General features: G+C 39.7%; 1 protein-coding gene across 4 annotated transcripts in view; it reads left to right on the top strand.

The window, feature by feature from the left end:
• Positions 1-19,822, top strand: part of Rapgef6 (Rap guanine nucleotide exchange factor 6) — a 183,335-nt gene continuing 163,513 nt past the window's right edge. For all 4 annotated transcript variants that reach the window (XM_052195332.1, XM_052195333.1, XM_052195331.1 and 1 more), the window contains exon 1: positions 1-261. In XM_052195332.1, the coding sequence (XP_052051292.1) occupies positions 193-261 (69 nt within the window). In that variant the 5' untranslated portion in view covers positions 1-192. The remainder of the gene's footprint in view (positions 262-19,822) is intronic.

Here is a 19,822-nt window from a genome sequence, read left to right as displayed (position 1 = left end):
TTCTCGTCCCCGCGCAGGCGTTTTTCTGGCCAGTCGCGCGTGGGCTGAGGCCCTGGGCGGGCGTTGCGAAGACTTGTTTGCTTGAGTTTGGACCCTGCGACAGTTCTCATTTCCCTCCCGGTGGGGCAGCCGTACACCCGGGTCAGGAGAATGGGCAGCTAGACGCAGGCTAGGGAGCGTGTGGTTGCGGACATGAACTCGCCCGTGGACCCCGGCGCTCGGCAGGCACTGAGGAAGAAGCCGCCGGAGCGGACTCCTGAGGTAAGGCCGGGCACTGGGGAGCAATGCTCGGCCCCGACCTGGCTGTGGCAGCGCGGGGTGATGAGCACCTTTCCTGCCGCTTCCTGCCGGGGACTTCCTTGTACTTCTGTTAAGAAAGCTCCGTTACTGTTGACTGGCTTCTGAGTTTGTGTGTGCTCAGGTGGACTGAAAAACAAGCTGGGAATTGTAATGTGTAAACAGACAGTCACTGTGTGCTTTGCTCTCAAATACTGCACAATTGCCCCCAAAAGACAGGTCCCCAAAGTCCGTATCAGACTCTGCGTCGGCCAGATAGTAAGTCCCGCGGCGGGTGATGCCTGTTGAGTGGTTCCCTAGGTGCTTTTTCAAACTTTCCGTGGGAAGCTTAAGATTATTTGGTAAATGTTCTTGGTTTGAAGACGTTTCTAACATCTTAGTGGCTATGTGTATTATACCCAGAAAAACAACAACAGCAACAACAACAGCGCTGTAAATGGAATGAGTCCTCTTGCTTGAAGTTGCAGTAATTAAAATGAAATGTCTTAATTCTTAGTCACGCGAGTTTCAGATTTATAGTGCTTTGCATAGAAAGTCTCAAACTTTGGCTTAACACTCTGGGACATGACATTGTTATAGCCATTACTGAAGCTATGATGAGTCCCGCATGCTTATTAAAACCTTGATCTTTGCCTAGGAACAAGGCACCTGCCTATCGCCCTTTCCAGGGGCTACTTTTCCCCACATAATTCATGAAGCAGCTTTTCTGTAGTGATGATTATCATTGTAATGTGCATTCTAAGTTTTATTTACGAACATTATTTAGGTAATGAGGGAAAACACTGTTTCTCTTCGGGTACCAAATTACTTAGTTTGAAATTGAGTCTTTTTAAGTAGAGGAAGTTTTTCTGAACTGCTGGAAAAGTTGTACTTGGTCATGTGTGCTGCGTTGAGGACTTTTATCTCGTTTTACTGGAATAGCAACATTGTTGAAGGGAATATTAACTGCTTGGATTCATTGGGTGTATTTTTGAATGAGTGTAGATTTTGGGTTACTAATAAATCATTATCCAGAGTGCTGCTAGTAATGGTTTATTTTGACAAAGAATTCTATGAAATTCTCACAAGCTCGTTTCTGCTGTCAAAAGATTCTCATAGTGGACTCTCAAGGGTCTGTTATAAGTGTATTAATTTGGTAATTATTCATTGCCAACCTGTTCAAGGTCCTATTTTATACATTAGAAAATTTTAGTGGACAAAATAGACAGGCCATTAGATTTCTTACATTCTGATGGATTAAGGAATTGAGAAGGTAGGTGGTAAATATGTAATATGCTAGCTAGTATGGCTATTTCCATTAATAGGATAAGAAGAATTGGGAAAAGGGAAAATAAACTATTGTCCTAGGTAGCTTGACTTTGTTGTTGAACAAAACTGGGTATCCCTGTATGGCTCACAGCAACCTGAAACCATAACTTGCCTGCACTTTGCTTGTATAAAGATGGTAGTGATCCTCACCATACCTGGTTCAGGGATTTGACTTGATGAGCATTATATTGATGCATGCGAATGGGATTATGTGCAGAGTTTTATGAGGAAGAAAACTTTTGCAAACAGAGGAAATGGTCCTTGCAAAGACCCTGTGATTAGAGCGTTCTGTCCACACATTCCAGGATTAGCAGGGAACTCTGGCAATGAGCCAGAGTGGGTCGGAAGTCCTAGATGGTGCGGAAGGATAGGACACAGCATGAAGGATTTTGTAAACTGTGAGGGTTGCTGCTGCTGCTGCTACTACTACTACTACTACTACTACTACTTTTATCTGCAGTGAAATGGGTGAGTTACCATCTAAAGGTTTTGAAGCAGAGGAATGAAGCTGTCTTGTTAGATTTTCAAAAAGACTATGGCTGATGTGTAGAGTGTAGACTAGGTGGAAACAAGGGTAGGAGCAGGAAGTTAGAAGCTATTGCATAAATGGGGTAAGAGATGATGATACCTCAGACTAAAATGACAGCCATGGGAGTTCTGAATAGCCATCAACTTCTGGACATATTTTTGACCTTTAGTCAAGAGCATTTGTTAATAACATTAGGTATAAACTGAAGTAAAAAGAAGAATTGAACAAAATTACAGAATTTTTAGTATAAATTATGGAGTGTTGAAGTTGATACCAAAGACAAGTTGAAAAGTTATCAAAGAAATGGTCCAGGATGTTGTGCATACCTAGTGTCATGAGATCCTGGGTTTCATCCTCAGCACCACAAAACAAAAATACAAGAGATTTACCAGAGTTGATTTTGTAAGGGGGGAGTATCACAAATTATGATTTCAATATGTCTAGGTTAAAATATCTGTTAGAAATGTTGGAGTAAACATTTAACACATAAAAATTATGTTTCTAAGAGAAGGTTGGACTAGAGAATTAAAATTTATAGTCATTGGGTTGTAGACATTATTTTTGATTAGGAGAATTAAATTATCGATATAGAGCTTATACATAGAGAATAGAAGAGGTTAAAATTTACAGTCATTGGGCTGTAGACATTTTCAGTTGGAAGAATGTATGAAATTAGGAATATAAAGCATATACATAGAGAATAGAGGTCACACTTTGGTCACACACACACATCATGATCCCAGCACTTGGGGCTCTAAGGAAGAAGATTGCCATTGTTTCCAGGTCTACCTGGTATGAGTGAGGATGGATGTGTGTGGGTGTGACATGTCTTAGGAAAAAAAATGTCAGAATAAATAGGTAGATTAAGAGACAGAGGGGCTGGAGAGAGAGCTCAGTGGCTAAAAGCACTGGCTGCTCTTCAGAGGTCCTGAGTTCAATTCTCACCAACCACATGGTAGCTTACAATCATCTATATTGAGATCTGATGCCTCTTCTGCCATGCAGGCATATATGCATATAGAGCACTCATATACATAAAATACATAAATAAATCTTCAAAAAAGAAACAGACACATATATACCCAGTGTATAGTGGTGTCGTGGAAGCCAAGTTAATAAAAATGCATGGGCTTCTAAGACAGCCAGGGCTACACAGAGAAACTCTGTCTCGAAAAACAAAACAAAATAAAATAAAATAAAATGCATGGGCTAGGAGTGTAGCTTAGTTGTAGAGCATTTGTCTGTCAAATATGAAGCCTTGGGCTCAATTCTCAGGGTAGGATTGGGGGATTCTATTTTTAAAAGCTAGGCATGATAACACATGCCTGGAATACCAACATTTAGGAAGTGGAGGCTACAGCATTAAGAGTACCAATCCAGTCTACATAAGACCATGTTTCAAACAAACAAAAACCAAAGTTACAATAGAAGGGGATAACATTCATGTGTTAAACTTAATTTATTTCCTTTTCCTTGAATGTGTACTGAGTGCACAGCATGCGAAAATATATAAATAGGCATCATTATGGTTTGAATTTCAAATTTCCTCACCACCACCACCACCACCACCACCACCACACACACATACAGGTTCCTGTGTTTCAATACCTTGTCACCAGCTGGTGGCAATGTTGTTGGGAGGTTGTGAAACCTTTGGAGCAGGTGTGGGTTATTGGGGATAGGTATTTCAGTCATAGTCCTGCTCTACTTCTAGCCCAAACTTGCTCTTTTCTTGTTAATTACCAAACATCTGAGGAGTTTTTCCTCACTCTCTGCCCTCCTTTACTCAGATCCACTTTAGCCATCCTGCATTCCCGGCCGTGATGGACTGATAGCCCCTGAAGGTAGAAACCAAAATGTCTTTCCTCCTTTAAGATGCTTCTGGCAGGCCGGGCGGTGGTGGCACATGCCTTTAATCCCAGCACTTGGGAGGCAGAGGCAGGCGGATTTCTGAGTTTGAGGCCAGCCTGGTCTACAGAGAGAGTTCCAGGACAGCCAGAGCTACACAGAGAAACCCTATCTCAAAAAACAAACAAACAAACAAACAAAAAACAACAACAACAACAAAAAACGATGCTTCTGGCAGGAAGCAAGTCAGAATGTAACTTGCCAGTACAGTGATGTGTTTGTTTTTTGAGACAGGGTCTCACTATATAGCTTAGACTGCTCTCTAAATCATCATTTCTTCTTATTTCAGCTTCTGAAGTTCTTGGATTATAAGTATGTGCACCAGGCCAAGTTTAGAATGAGTGTTTTTATAACTTTGTAAGAAATATTAGTGAACTAGACTGAATAGTGAAGTGTGACATTTAGATATTATAAAAGTTTTTACTTCTGTAGCTCTTTGTCCAACATTTTGGATCCAGGTTTCACAACACGTTGTCTTTCCTGTGCTATCTGATTTCCTTTCCCATTTTTAAAAAAAATTTCTTATGGGAATATGTGGGCTTAAGTACTGGTCTTGGTAATTAAAAGTGTTCTAAAACCACAAAAGCTATTAAAGAGATATGGATTCAAGTAAAACACCTAACTAACATGTGTGGGATCTGGACTCCAGCCCAACCAAAGACAAGTATACGTGTCTATAGCACTAATATTCAGGGAAGCTAGTGGGTTATTTGAGCACACAAGTTTAAGTCTAACCCAGACAAAGTAGTTGAGACCATGACTCCAAAAAATAAAATAAAAAAATAAAAAGACTTTACTGTATTCCAAGATGTTTCCTGAGACTTCTAATAACTGTTGTAGTTTTTAAGTGGTCTGTATTCTCTGTGATGTTTGCACAGGAGCAGAATGGACTAATCATGGGTTTCTCAGATGTACAGTATATCTGTAAATACATTAACACTGTTTATGAACCTAAGCTATACAATTTTCCAACTCAGGAAATATACTTAAGCTCACTTTTTATTAATAAATACTATGCCAATCTTTCACTTCTTAAATTAGAGCCTTCAGAACTAGCCCATAGGCATTGTTATTTATACATAGCCCATGTAATTCTGATAGATAGATGGAGATTTGGGATACTGTGCAACATGCCACATTCTCCGTCTCTGCTTTGCATAGTATGTATGTGGTGTAATATAAGCCTTGGAATTTAGGGGTTTGTTTTGGTGATAGGGTCTGACTATGTAGTCCAGACTGGCCTCACTTTCTGTATAGCCAGTACTGACCTCAAGCCTTCCTGCTTTAGCCTCCCAAGTGTTGGGACTCCAGGCTAGCATGGTGATGCTAGCAAGTCCTGGAATTTTTATTTACAAGATCCCATTTCAATACTGGTGTCTAATATTTTTGTATGTGTTAACTTTTCCCGAGAGAAGTAAATGACTGCTCCCTCCAATTAAGTTACCAACAACAGGACAAAGTATCAGTTCTATCCAAGTATAGGCCTACTATCATGTGGAAAAACAAACAACCAAACAAAAATAGCAGCATCACTAAAAAGTCTCACTGTAGTGTGGTTGATAACTTCCTCATAAATCCCTCACCCTCCTTGAGTTAAACTTCCACCCTTTATATTCTCAGCAGGTGTGCCCAACCACAGCTCATGCTTGCAGTGACTGGCCTAGAATACAGTCCAAAACAAAACTGAAAACTTACTTTAAAAAATATGATCCCCCTCTTCAACTTCCTTTCATGGGATTGTGTGTTTCTTGAGTATGAACTTTATAGATGATAACATCTTTTTACAATGTTGAAAGTTTAGCCATCCCTTCTATAACATGTGCAACTGAAGCAGAATTACATACAGCTAGGGTAGTGGCATAGCTGGACATGGCTGGAATCTCAGGTGAAGGTGTAATGACACTTTCCAGCTGGAGGGAACATTGGCAGGTGTGACTTAAGGGCCCTTTGCAGATGATTACAGCTGTTGTGATTAAGATGGCTATGCACATAGAACAATGTTTTGGAAGCTCTGAGTATTTGAGTGATTCTTGGAAAGTTACCTAACTTCTCTAAAATCTAAATACTGGAGCTTTTTTATATGGACTAAATGAAATGAGATAATGTAAGATATTTTTCCGTGTGCCTACAGATGACAATAAATGGTAGTTATATGTATTGGTTTGTTATTTCTTCTGTCTGGAAAGAAATGTATCATCTTTTAGGAAAATAAGACCTTGGATTGAAATCTCATCCCTGGTGCTCATCTTTTTTCATTTTTCAACTCCTCTGTTTTTCTGAAATTTTGATTCTCCTTCAAATATGATGTTCTAATACTGTGTTCTGATTGCTGGTATATCTATGGCTTTGAACCCCTTGAGGTCAATGCATGTGTTCTGATTTTTAGTTCATACTTTATTATTATAGTAGTAGTGATGCCTTATCAGTCTGATATTGGATGTGCTGACATAAAAAGACTTAGTTTGACAAACTTGCAAATTTTGCTATTTTTCTAAAAATTGAATAAGGGCTGAAGAGATGGCTGATGATTAAGAGCCCTTGCTGTTCTTCCAAGGGATTTGTGTTATTTTCCCAGCACCCTTATCAGGTAGCTCACAATCACCTGTAACTCCTGGTCCAGGGGATCCAATGCCCTCTGAAGACTTTGTTTAGTACCTTAAAGTACATGGTATACACATAAATAAAACAATTCTTAAAGATGAATAACATACAGTCATCATAAAGAAGCTGAAATAGCTTGTAAAATATCTGGCGGTGCTTGAAAGACAATTCAAATAGAAGAAACTTAGTTATATTTTAGAATAGAAATTCCTTTTCTGTATGGCTTCAAGACTTTTTTTTAAGGAAACATCAAAGATAATGTTTTAACTTTTTAGATTTTTTTTTTTCCAAAAAGGAGTTCATAGGGAGCTGAGGAAGAGAATTGCTATGAGTTCAAGACCAGCGTGGGCTATAGTGTGAGACTGTAACTCAAAATGAAGAGGGGGAAATTTTGTCAGTCAGAATTTCATGCTCTTTTGATTGCTAGTACAATTCTGCCTCAAATTTAAAAATAAAAAAATTAAGATCTAGTTTGGTTTTGATATAAAAGTTAAAGGGGCTGAGGACTGAAACCATATTTAGCTGTCTTATGATTATTTCTTAACTTGCTTCAGATTTTAGAATAATGGTCTGTGACTGTAAACCTGTAGAATGGATTTTTTTTTCCCTGACCTGGCAAAACACTTCTGATGTACTTGAGTCATTTTTGAGTGAGTCACTTTGAACACTCTGAGGGTGGCTGAACAAATATTCTGCTGTACATTCAAATCCAAATGGATCAAGGACCTCCACATAAAGCCAGACACTCTGAAGCTAATAGAAAAGACTCTGGGGAAGACCCTTAAGGACATCGGTACAGGGGGAAAGTTCCTGAACAGAACATCAATATCTCTTAAGATCAAGAATTGACAAATGGGACCTCATAAAATTACAAGGTTTCTGTAAAGCAAAGGACACCATCAAAAGGACAAGTCGGCAACCAACAAATTGGGAAAAGATCTTCACCAACCCTACATCAGATAGAGGGCTAATATCCAATATGTACAAAGAACTCAAGAAGTTAGACCCCAGAAAACCAAATAACCCTATTAAAAAATGGGGTACAGAGTTAAGCAAAGAATTCTCACCTGAAGAACTTCGGATGGCGGAGAAACATCTTAAAAATGCTCAACTTCATTAGTCATCAGGGAAATGCAAATCAAAACAACCCTGGGATTTCACCTTACACCAGTCAGAATGGCTAAGATTAAAAACTCAGGAGACAGCAGGTGTTGGCGAGGATGCGGAGAAAGAAACACTACTCCACTGCTGGTGGGGTTGCAAATTGGTACAACCACTCTGGAAATCAGTCTGGCGGTTCCTCAGAAAACTGGGCAGGTCACTTCCAAAAGATCCTGCTATACCACTCCTGGGCATATACCCAGAGGATTCCCCAGCGTGTAATAAAAATATATGCTCCACTATGTTCATAGCAGCCCTATTTATAATAGCCAGAAGCTGGAAAGAACCCAGGTATCTCTCAACAGAAGAATGGATGCAAAAAATGTGGTATATATATATACAACGGAGTACTATTCAGCCATTAGAAACAATGAATTCATGAAATTCTTAGGCAAATGGATGGAGCTGGAGAACATCATGCTAAGTGAGGTAACCCAGTCTCAAAAGATCAATCATGGTATGCACTCACTAATAAGTGGATATTAGCCTGGAAAACTGGAATACCCAAAACATAATCCACACATCAAATGAGGTACAAGAAGAATGGAGGAGTGGCCCCTGGTTTCTGGAAAGACTCAGTGTAGCAGTATAAGGCAAAACCAGAACAGGGAAGTGGGAAGGGGTGGGTGGGAGAACGGGGGGAAGGAAGGGGGCTTTATGTGACTTTCGGGGAGTGGGGGATCAGAAAAGGGGAAATCATTTGAAATGTAAATAAAAAATATATCAAATTAAAAAAAAAAAAAGAGACACCATGACCAAGGCAACTCTTAAAATGGACATCATTTAATTAAGGATGGCTTACAGGTAGTTAGGACGAAGCTCTCTCAAAATCCACCCCCATAGTGATATACTCCCTCCAATAATGCCACACCACCTAATTATGCCACTCCTTGGGTCAAGCATATTCAAACCTTCACATTCCACTCCCTGACCCCTATAGGCTTGTTCAAATACATGAGTCTATCGTGGCCATACCTAGCAATAGCATGATACAAAATACTTTTAGCCCAACTTCACAAGTCCCATAGTCTATAACAGACTAAACAATGCTAAAATCTCTTCTGCGATTCATGCAATCTCTTAACTGTAATACCCTATAAAATCAAAATAAAAAAAGCAGATCATGTCCCTCCAACATCACAGGATATTGTACATTATCATTCCAAAAACTTCATGGTGAGGAAATACTGTACCAAAGCAAGACCAAAACCAGCTGGACAAACTCCATCTCCATGTCTGATGTCCAGCTCCTTTCTGCTTTGTTGACTACAACACAATTCTTTTTGGCCAGTTCCATTCCCACTTAGCAGCTTTCCTTGGCAGGTTTCCCAGGGCTCTGACATCTCAAATATCTTGGGGTCTCCAAGACAACCTCAACATTACAGCTTCTTGTTCCAATGTCTGGAGTATTCTGGGCTTCTTCAAAATATTTCGGTCCCATCTCTAGCTTTGCCTCTGTAGCACTCTGAGCCCTGGTTGACTCTACTCCACTGCTGTTGGTGTTCTTGGTTTTCATCCCATGGTACTGGCAGTTTTCCTTCCACTGCAGCTAGGCTTCACCAATGGCCTTTCACAGGCTCCCATCACAGTGCCAAGCTTCAGCCATATGGCTCTGGCTTTAAAATCAAGAATAGAAGGACCTACTGGGACAATTGATGCTGGTTAGTTAGAGCTAAGAAATTGGTGGTGATGAGACCAGCATCACTGAAGTGAATTCTTTTTTGTGTGACCCCTTTTCAGTCTTGGGCTGTCAGCTGTAACTGAGGCCGCAGCTTTACCATTGGCCTTCCCTGGCATCACATAGAGTGCTAAGCCTCAGCTGCTTTTCATGACCCCTTCATGCCTTCAAAACTAGTACCGCTTGGATGATTCTTAAAGTCCAGGTGAAGCACGAGGTACAACCTTAGCTATCTCTGGAACATAACTTCTTTGTGCTCTCAGAAAACACTTCCCAGAAGATTTCACCTCAGTGATGTTGGTCTTTTAATCACCACCAATTTCTTAGCTCCAACTAACCAGCATCAGTTGTCCCAGAAGTCCCTTCTATAAGAATAATAGACTTGACTCTAAAGCCAGAGCCACATGGCTGAAGCTGCCAAGTTTTGCTGCTTGTTGGCGCTGTTCTAAAAATTACAAGCTTTCTGTTTTCCTACTTCTTCATTGCCTGAGTTTGATTGTCCTGGAATTTGCTCTGTAGATTGACCTTGATTGCAGAGATATGCATGGCTCAGTTTCCTGAATGCTGGGATCAAAGACTTGTACCACTATGCCTGGGCTTAAGCTTTTCTTCACCTAGAAGTTGCTCTGCCCCAGGCTGGCCTTGAACTCAGAGATCTGCTTGGCTTTGTCTCCTTAGATAAAAGGTGTGTACCACCATACCTGGGTCAAAAACGTTTCATAGCCACTATTCCTCAAGCTCTGGATTGCACGTGTGACCTCTATTTCTGGATTGTAGTTCATTCCAGATTTAAAGTCCAAATGAAAAGAATAACTAGGCATTGATGCTTAACATGATATAACTATCACTTGTTAAGCTGCAAACATATAAACAATAAGCTTAGGTTGGGAATCTTGTCCCAAGGTGGCCATTCTCTTAATTGCATTTAATATCCTTGAACATGAGATTCAGCTTCTTTCTACTTTTTGGTTCCCATTTATTTTTTGAACCATACATTTTGTACTTTTCCTTTCTAAGCTTGCTATGCTTGATCAAAATGCTATTCATGAGTCTCAACCAGAGAACAAAGTCTCTGCTAGGCTTCTTTGAAACTTGTCAATGCAGTTAATGTAAATCTCTTTAGTCTTAGACTCTTTGGACAAGAGCAAAAAGCAACCGCATTCTTCACCAGAATACCACAAAAATAGTCACTAGGCCACATACTGAAATTTGTCTCTACTGAAACCACCTGGGCCATGTCTGCACAGTTCAATCACCCAGAGCACCAATGTCTTCCATATTCCTATTAGGATGGCCCATTAAGCCATGCTTAAAACATTCTACTGCTTTTCAAAGTCCCCAAATCCACATTCCTCCAAACGCATGGTTTGGCCTATCACAGCAATACCCCAGTCCCTGGTGTCAACTTCTGTTTTAGGGTTTTCATTGTTATAAAGAAACCCCATGATCAAGGCAACTCTTAAAATGGATATTTATTTAGGGGTGGCTTTTAGGAGGAAGTTCTCTCAAAGCCCACCCCCACAGTGACATACTTACTCTAATAAAGCCATACCTACTACAACAAGGCTACACCTCCTAATAGTGCCACTCCCTCGGGCAAGCATATTCCACCCACAACTTATACTTCTAGGATTTATTAACTTTGTTAATGTGGTGCTAGAAGGACAGTTTGAAATGCACCAAAAGGAAGAAGATTACTAAGCTAGATCAGATTTGGTAAGTGGAATAACATAGCATTGTTGGTTCCTGGAGGAGGAGAGCCTAAACTAGAATGGATTTCCTTGACTTCTTGACTTACGCTAGATTTTGGATGTTTGTTTGTTTTGTTTTTTACCTGTTCTATAAAGTTAAGCTCCCATTAATGGGAAATGACTGAAGATGTCCACCCATTTTTCTAAGCTAATCCTAGTTATCCTGGAAAAAGAATTTCATGTGTGTTTCTTTGAGACTGTCTTTGTGCCCCAGATGGCCTGGAATTGCTATGTAATCCAGGCTGGATTCAAATGTACAGAGATCTTCCTGTCTCTGCCTCGTAAGTGCTGGGATTAAAGGTATGTGCCACCACACCTGTCAGTTTGGGTTTTTAGAGACTAGAAAATAAAAATGGTTCTGAATTTAAACACACACACACACACACACACACACACACAGACACATACACACACAATAACCTTCCCCCAAAAAACCAAAACAAACAAACAAAACAATGGTATCCTAGCACACAGGAAGCTGAGGCAGAAGGCTAGCCTTGACTATATAAGATTTCGTCTCACAAACAAAACATGAGAATGAACTCTTTTTGTAAAATTTCTAGGTTTAAGAGTCGTACACAGCACTCGTTTGCTCTTCTGGAGTATGCTTCCAAATGTCACGATCTTAATTCTTTGGTATAAATGGTAACTTTGGCAGTAGGAGAGCTTTAGGGCTTTGATACATGGAAACAATAAGATTGATTCTATAAAACCCTAATTCATAGTAGAACTTGCATAACAGAGTAACAGAGTTATTTTATTTGATGTCACTACCAAAATGAGGTTTGCATATGCAAAGGAAATGAATGATTCCAAAGAAGTAAAATAAAATTTCTTGCTCAAGCCATATGACTTAACAGGGTCTTTTAGCACTGACTTTACTTAGAATAATATACAAAACCTTCTTTGGGCTTTTTGTTGTTGTTCTTGTATTGATACTTATATAGCTGCTTCCTCCACCAATTAGTGCTTTTTAACTCTTTTATTATTTTAAGACAGTGTCTTAACATAGCTCAGGGTGGCCTTAATCTGGTGTCTTCTTGCTTCAGTCTCCTGAGTTCTGGAATCACTAGTATACCATGTCTGGCTATAATAAATAAATGCCATTCATTTAGTAACATCTTATGTAGTGAAGTTGACTCTGAATATTTGCTTCTTTTCTCACTTATCAAACTTAAGAAACTTACAGAAGACCTTATTCTGGCTCACAGTATGGGGGAACAGAGAGAACATCATGGTAGGGAGGCATGGCAACAGGAGCTTTGGCAGCTGGTCACATTGCACCTCCAGTCAGGATGCAGACAGGTGCTTGCTGATGCTCAGTGGATTTTCTCTTTTCTTGTTAGTCTAGTACACAGCTCATGCAATTGATTGTGCATCCATATTAACCTTCTAGAACACCATCATTAGACAAGGCCCAGAGATGTATTATTACTTTCTAAATCTTGACAAGTTGACAATTAAGATTGGCCATTACTCTGTGTACCTACAAGTGTAATTTTGTAGAGCCAAACAACTACAAATTGGGAATGTTTTCAAAAGGGATATGGGATGTATTTCCATGGTATAGTTTGCCTGTGATGTGTGAGTCTGTGGGGTTTGACCCCTCACCAATGCAAAAATAAAAGAAAACAGTATTGTAGATGAGATTGTCTCTATACTGAACACAGATTTTTTTCCTTTGTCATTATTCTTTAATACCATATCACATTTTACCTAACATTTTTGGAACTGTGATGGTTTGAATAAGAATGGCTCCCATAGGCTCCTAGAGTTGAATGCTTGGTCACCAAGAAATGGCATTATTAAAAGGTATGGCTTTAGAGAAGTGTGTTACTGAGGGTGGACTTAGAGGTTTCAAAAACTCAAGCTTTGCCGAGTGGCTTGCAGCTCACATGCCCTGTGTGTATGTGTGTGTTTGTGTGGGTGTCTGTCTCTCCCCCTTCCCCCTCCTTTTCCCTCTCCCTTTCTCTCTCCCTCTCCCTCTCCCTCTCCCTCTCCTGATCTGGACAGGCCAATAAATAGACTAAACCTCTGAAACTGTAAGCCAGCCCCAATTAAATGCTTTTCTTTATAAGAGTTGCCATGATCATTGTGCCTCATTACATCTTAATAGCTCTACTTTCTCATCACTGCCTTAGTTTTTTGGGGTAAAACTAAGACCACCAGAGACCATTACACAGAAACTCTTATTTGAATCTAGGTGTTTTTACATTTCCTTTTGACTTCTCACTGGTCAGTCATGATTGCTCAGTCCCCGTTACCATTCAGAGAGAAGAAAACAAACTACTATTATCCGCAGACTGCATCAAACCAATACACAGTAAATATACTTCACAATTGATTGAAGCCCACTGATGTCATCAGTTAATTATCACAGTACAAAAATGACAAGGTTGCATATAATGTGCTATGACGTTAGAATTATTTAAGGTTAGTGTGGATATAGTAAGTGGATGAAATAAATGAAGGAGAAGGGCAGAAAAAGGGAGAAATCGGTTAAATGAGAAAAAGGAAAAAGAAGCAATAGAGAAGTATGGAAGAGAAAAGAACAAGAAATTAGAAAAAATAAGTGAGAAATAAAGATTTCCCAATAATGGGAAAATTCAGAAATGAAATTAGGTAAATGCATGAAGGGGACTGAAAACATAAGAGCATCTAAAATAGCTTAACATGCTGTTTATTAAAAAGAGTGTTGAAACAGAGGAGGATACATGGCAGAATGATACAAGAGAAAAGAGAAAAATATTGCTCAATAAATTTCTGTGCATGAGGGCTGGAGGGGATCAGTTAAACTGGGCTTCTGTCTTTCCCAGAGCTTATGCTGAGTTTCTTGGGTAAATGTATGTTGTCTGGCACTGCTGTTTTCATTGATAATTTTCCTTGTTTGAACACCAGTGGCCTCTGCTGGCCACACTTAGATTGCACCTGTGGCAAGTTCTCTCCCCTGCAAAGGTTCTGGGGGAATGGTTTCTCTCTGGTACATCAGAAGTGTGAGAAGCAGTAACAGCACTGAGAACTAAGTAAGTAAAGGACATGTCTCCATACGTTAAAGATCTCCTGGTTTTCAATCACTATGCTAGATTGATATGTCAGTGGTTCTTTAGTACACCACAGGACCTTCAACATTCTAGGCTCTTTGGAACTGTTGATAGATAGGTAGCTCCAGAGGTTGAGCTACTAACCTTAAGCTATCAAACTCCAGAATTATTTCAATTGATGAGCTATTGATAAGAGACTATCATTCCTTATGTACTTGCCTGCTTGAATGAGTCCCCCAACTCCCTGTGCCCTCCAGCTTGCCAGTCTGGCTCACTGCTCTTTATAGCTGTTTTCCTGGGCCTTCCTTCATCCTATGTCTTTGGCAGGCCTGATTGCAGTTCCTAGGCCTGTGGTTCCCCATTCTCAGCTTAACAATAGGTTCCTTCTCAGATGGCTCCTGGCCCTGCCCTTGGGGTCTCATATAAAGTGATGAAATGGGACTTCAGTCTATATTAATTTTTCCACCAAGGAATTTGTTTCTCACCAGAACCTCCAACAGGATTTGAAGCTTATCAAAGCTTTGGACTTTTCTTGAGAATACATGTTTTGTGCTTGGCTTATCTGTTGCCCTTGCTTCTCCTATTCCCCACCTGGGAACTATGGCACAGATGTGACCCTAGCCTACTCTTTTTGGTTAATCATATGTGTTTTTCTTAGCATTTTCAGATATCCTTTAACTCCCTTTTTGGATTTCCAAAACTCTTTCCTGTCTTTTTCTGTTTGGGATAGTCTTATCTTCTGATTTATTCCATCTGGTCAAACACCTCTTGCAAGTTCAGGGTGGTGATGGTGGTTGTTTGGTGTCCAGGGTCATTGGTATTTTGATACAGATTGCATTGAATTACTAAATTACGTTGGGAGGCGGAGACTTTTAAACAGTTATATGGAATTTTTCTACTTTGAGTTGTGCATGTGTACATAAATGTATGTATAAATACATGTTCATATGTTTGTGCATTTACCATACATACATGTCCTCAATAGTATTTTATTTATTTGGGTGCATATATATTTCGGAAAGTTACTTTCTCTGCTGAACTAATTCCTTATCATAATACAGTGATCTTTCTTGTCTCTTTTTACTCTTGACCTCTGTTTTTTTTTTCTTTTGGATTCCATTGTAATGAAATAAGTATTCCATTCCTTTACTTTGCATATATGTGTGTCCTTTACCTTGATTTCTGATAAACATATAGAGTAGGTTTTCTATTTAATCGTTCTCTGTGTGTTTGGGAGTTGTTTGTTTGTCTATAATGCTGAGGAGGATTGAACCTGAAGCCTAGTACATGCTAAGGAAGCACTATACCCCCCAGACTATTTAACTGGAGAACTTAACTCACTTAGATTCAAAGTAATCGTGGAAAGGTATGGTTACCATTTTGTAATGCACTCTCTATTTTTGTTGTTGCTCCCTCTTTTCTCCCTTTCTTGTAGTCTTTCTTGATGGTTTAGTGCTTTACTTGACTATTATTTGGCTCTAGTAGTGTGACTTGATTCTTTGCTTATTACTTTTGGTTTGTATATTGTAGTTTTTTTTCTTATGGTTTTTTTGTGATACATACAAACATCTTTTGGTTTTAACTATTTTAAAATTGTAGCACTTTAACATGATCATAAAAAAATAAGAACAAATCAAAGGAACAAGAACAGTTGTTTTAATCTAGACAAGGGTAGATGCTAAACATATGTATAGTATGTGCACCATTTTTAGCAATATTAAAGCATCTGGATTTGTCTGTGTAAATACTCTCACTAGTCAGTTTTATTCTTTTCCATGTTCTCTTATTTGTCAATCTCTTGTAGTTTGAAGACCTTCCCTTTACCAATCAAGATGGTGTTTCATACGTGGTGGGGATATAACTCTTCTTGCTTTTGCTTTTCTGGGAATGATGTTATCTCATCAATTGGTTACAATATTCTTTTTTAAAAACAAACATACATACATACATACATACACACACACACACACATACACACACACACATATAACTTTGTCTGTGTAGGGGGAAAGCAAACTGTGTGTGCCACTGTGCACATGTAGAGTCAGAAAAGTACTTGGAAGAGTTGGTTTTCTCTTCCCCTCATGTGGATTCCAGGAATGGAATACAGGTTTTATCATGCTGGGCAATAGGCAGTTGTTTTAATATTTCCTTCACCCTGGACACAGTGTTCTTGATTAATGGTGATTTTTCCTTGGTGATGTGAAAATTTCATGCCACTTTTTTCCTGCCTTGTAAGATTCCTGCTGAGGCTGCTTTCATGAGAATGGGGATACTTGCATGTGATAGTGATATATTTTCACATAGAAGTCTTTTAACTATTTATATGTACACATGTGTTTTGCTTGCATGTGTGCCTTACACTACTTGTGTGCCTGTAGAGGCCAGAAGAGGACATCAGATGCCTCTGGAACCAAATTACAGATGGTTGTAAGCTGTCATGTGGGTGCTAATAACTGAACTCAGTTCTCTGTAAGAACTGCCAGTACTTTTTAACAGATAAACCATCTTGCCAGCCCTTAAAATCTTTTTTGTCTTTTATTTTGAAAGCTTAACTATAGACATAATTTGGATAGACTTGGCTTTAGATGTAACTGGTGTTACCTTTAATCTTTTATTATGTATGGATATTTGTATCCTAATACAAATTCTGTTTTTATTTCACTCAACAATGTTTTCTAATTTTTTGCCATTTTTAAATTCTTGAGACCCTGTAAGTTGAATATTAGTTATTTTCTTTACCATCACAAAGTATAGATAGTTTTCATTTTTTTCATGTATTTTTCCCAGGTGTGTGTGTGTGTGTGTGTGTGTGTGAGAGAGAGAGAGAGAGAGAGAGAGAGAGAGAGAGAGAGAGAGAGAGAGAGAGAGAGTGAGTGAGTTTGTACACTTTGGTACTTGAGCACAATTTAAGCCTAGGTTTGTCTCATATAGACTATGTATGTCATTTGGAAAGAACCAAGAAAGTATAGTCTTTTAACTTCAAGCTTCTGCCTGGAGTCCTGTAGGCCCTGCTGCCTCATCTGTCTCTTTTTAGTATTTATTATATGACAATGCAGTATTCAACCTTGTTCAGAAAAGAATCTCTTTGGATAGATCTTTGATCCTTGGGCATTTATACCAGTAGCCACCAATACTTATAAGTAGTACTTTAAGCCCACATACTATCAGCACAACGCATAGTGTCCTATGACCAAGGGTCACAGTGCTATAAGCTGCCTGTTGCTGAGGTTGACTCCTAGCCCAAGATGACTGCAACCAGTCATAGGTGTTAGTCTACTGTACGGGGACTGTTCAGAGACTCTGTCTGACCAGCCTAGCACTAAGTTACAGCATATAGCTTTGTGCTTACTATGCTGTCCCATGAATTGGGCCTTATACCAACCACACTGTGCTGCCAAATGTTGGGATAGTGGTGATGAAGGTTCAGTCCTGGTCCACCTGACTGACTCTTAAGCCTAGTCAGGCCTTACATGCTGAAGTTTAACAATCCCAGGTGCACTGAGGTCCATAGCTGTTGGTAATGAAGTATGTGTCTGTCCTGCTAGTGCATGGACCTGTATGGCACTTTGGCAGTTTAGAGTCCTATCAGTTAATACTGACTTGGCAATACTAGCACTGCCTGAGGTTGGGAGTAGGAAGTAGAGACAGTGCCTTGCCTGCCAAAGATGATGCTAAGCTGTTTCATACCTGAGTCTCATAGCTACAGAGAACTGTATTACTTTAGTAGATCAGATATGCCGTGGAACCAGTCCAAGGCTGGAAACAATACTGACAAAAACTGGAGTTTCATACACAAATATCTCCCTGTTGAAGGAGCCAGATTCGAGGCTCTATGTGTAAACTCTAGCCTGCATATAGGTCATTCAGTTTCTATAGGTGTTTGATCCAAGCATAGAACTCTAGGAGGACAAAGCCCTTGGCTAGCTTTTATGCTCTGCTCCCTAGCAAATGGAATCTTATTTTCCCTCTACTGCCTGAGGTTGAAGGAGGTACTCAACCTCCTGACCTAAGCATAGTTGTAATGGATGGTGGGACTGTTATCAGGAGGCATGTGACTTTGCCTAACACTGAGTTTCACCATGGCAAGCCTGGTACTGAGTATCAAGTCTAAAACATGGGTTTAACTTATTCACTGTACCCGAAACAGGAGCCCATAAAATATATCTACAATAAATGCTGTAGATTTGGATTATTTGAAGGGTGCAGGAGAGCTTGTTTGTTTTAGGATGACAGTGACTCCATCACTCACCTTCGCACAGACAAGTCACTGATCAGCATTAGAAAGTCTGGTCATTCAGGAGACAGCAGGTGTTGGAGAGGGTGTGGAGAAAGAGGAACACTCCTCCACTGCTGGTGGGGTTGCAAATTGGTACAACCACTCTGGAAAGCAGTCTGGCGGTTCCTCCGAAAACTGGGCACCTCACTTCCAGAAGATCCTGCTATACCACTCCTGGGCATATACCCAGAAGACTCCCCACCATGTAATAAGGATACATGTTCTACTATGTTCATAGCAGCCCTATTTATAATTGCCAGATGCTGGAAAGAACCCAGGTATCCCTCAACAGAAGAGTGGATGCAAAAAATGTGGTATATCTACACAATGGAGTACTATTCAGCCATTAGAAACAATGAATTCATGAAATTCTTAGGCAAATGGATGGAGCTAGAGAACATCATACTAAGTGAGGTAACCCAGACTCAAAAGGTGAATCATGGTATGCACTCACTATTAAGTGGATATTAACCTAGAAAACTGGAATACCCAAAACATAACCCACACATCAAATGAGGTACAAGAAGAAAGGAGGAGTGGCCCCTGGTTCTGGAAAGACTCAGTGAAACAGTACTCAGCAAAACCAGAACGGGGAAGTGGGAAGGGGTGGGAGGGAGGACAGGGGAAGAGAAGGGGGCTTACGGGACTTTCGGGGAGTGGGGGGGCTAGAAGGGGGGAAGTCATTTGAAATGTAAATAAATTATATCGAATAAAAAAAAAGAAAGTAAAAAAAAAAAAGAAAGTCTGGTCATGCTTTTGTTAACAATAGGGATAAGTTCTGAGAAATGCATCATTGGGTAATTTTGTGATTGTATGGACTTACACAACACACTACAGCTCAGTCACTTTTCTGTGGCATCTTACTACACTTAAGAAATGTAGTAAACATAAGTGAGGCTTGTGTCAGTATAATATGGCATATACTATTTGCAGTTGGGCATTTTACCCCTGAGCTATATCTCTAGCCCTTGAACTTTTTTTTTTTTAATGTCAGTACAGGCTTACTCTCAAAGAAGTATGAAAGAGTTGGGAAGAGATTTCATTCAGTAAAGAGTTTACCATGCTTGCAAGCATGAGAACATGAGTTTAATCCTCAACTCACATGAAAAATCAGGTGTGATAGTGTTTGTCGGATTCATGTTAACTATGCAGTCAACCAGCCTTAGTGAATTCCAGACTGGTGAGGGAGACTACGTCACCAGTAATAAGTAAACAAATAGAGGTGGCAAAGGAGCAACACTCAGAGTTGTCCTTTGGCCTCCATATGTA

This window comes from Apodemus sylvaticus, chromosome 10, assembly GCF_947179515.1.
Source record: "Apodemus sylvaticus chromosome 10, mApoSyl1.1, whole genome shotgun sequence".
Lineage (NCBI taxonomy): Eukaryota > Metazoa > Chordata > Mammalia > Rodentia > Muridae > Apodemus > Apodemus sylvaticus.
Note: the sequence above shows the minus strand (reverse complement) of the source record. Positions and strands in the feature narration are given on the sequence as shown.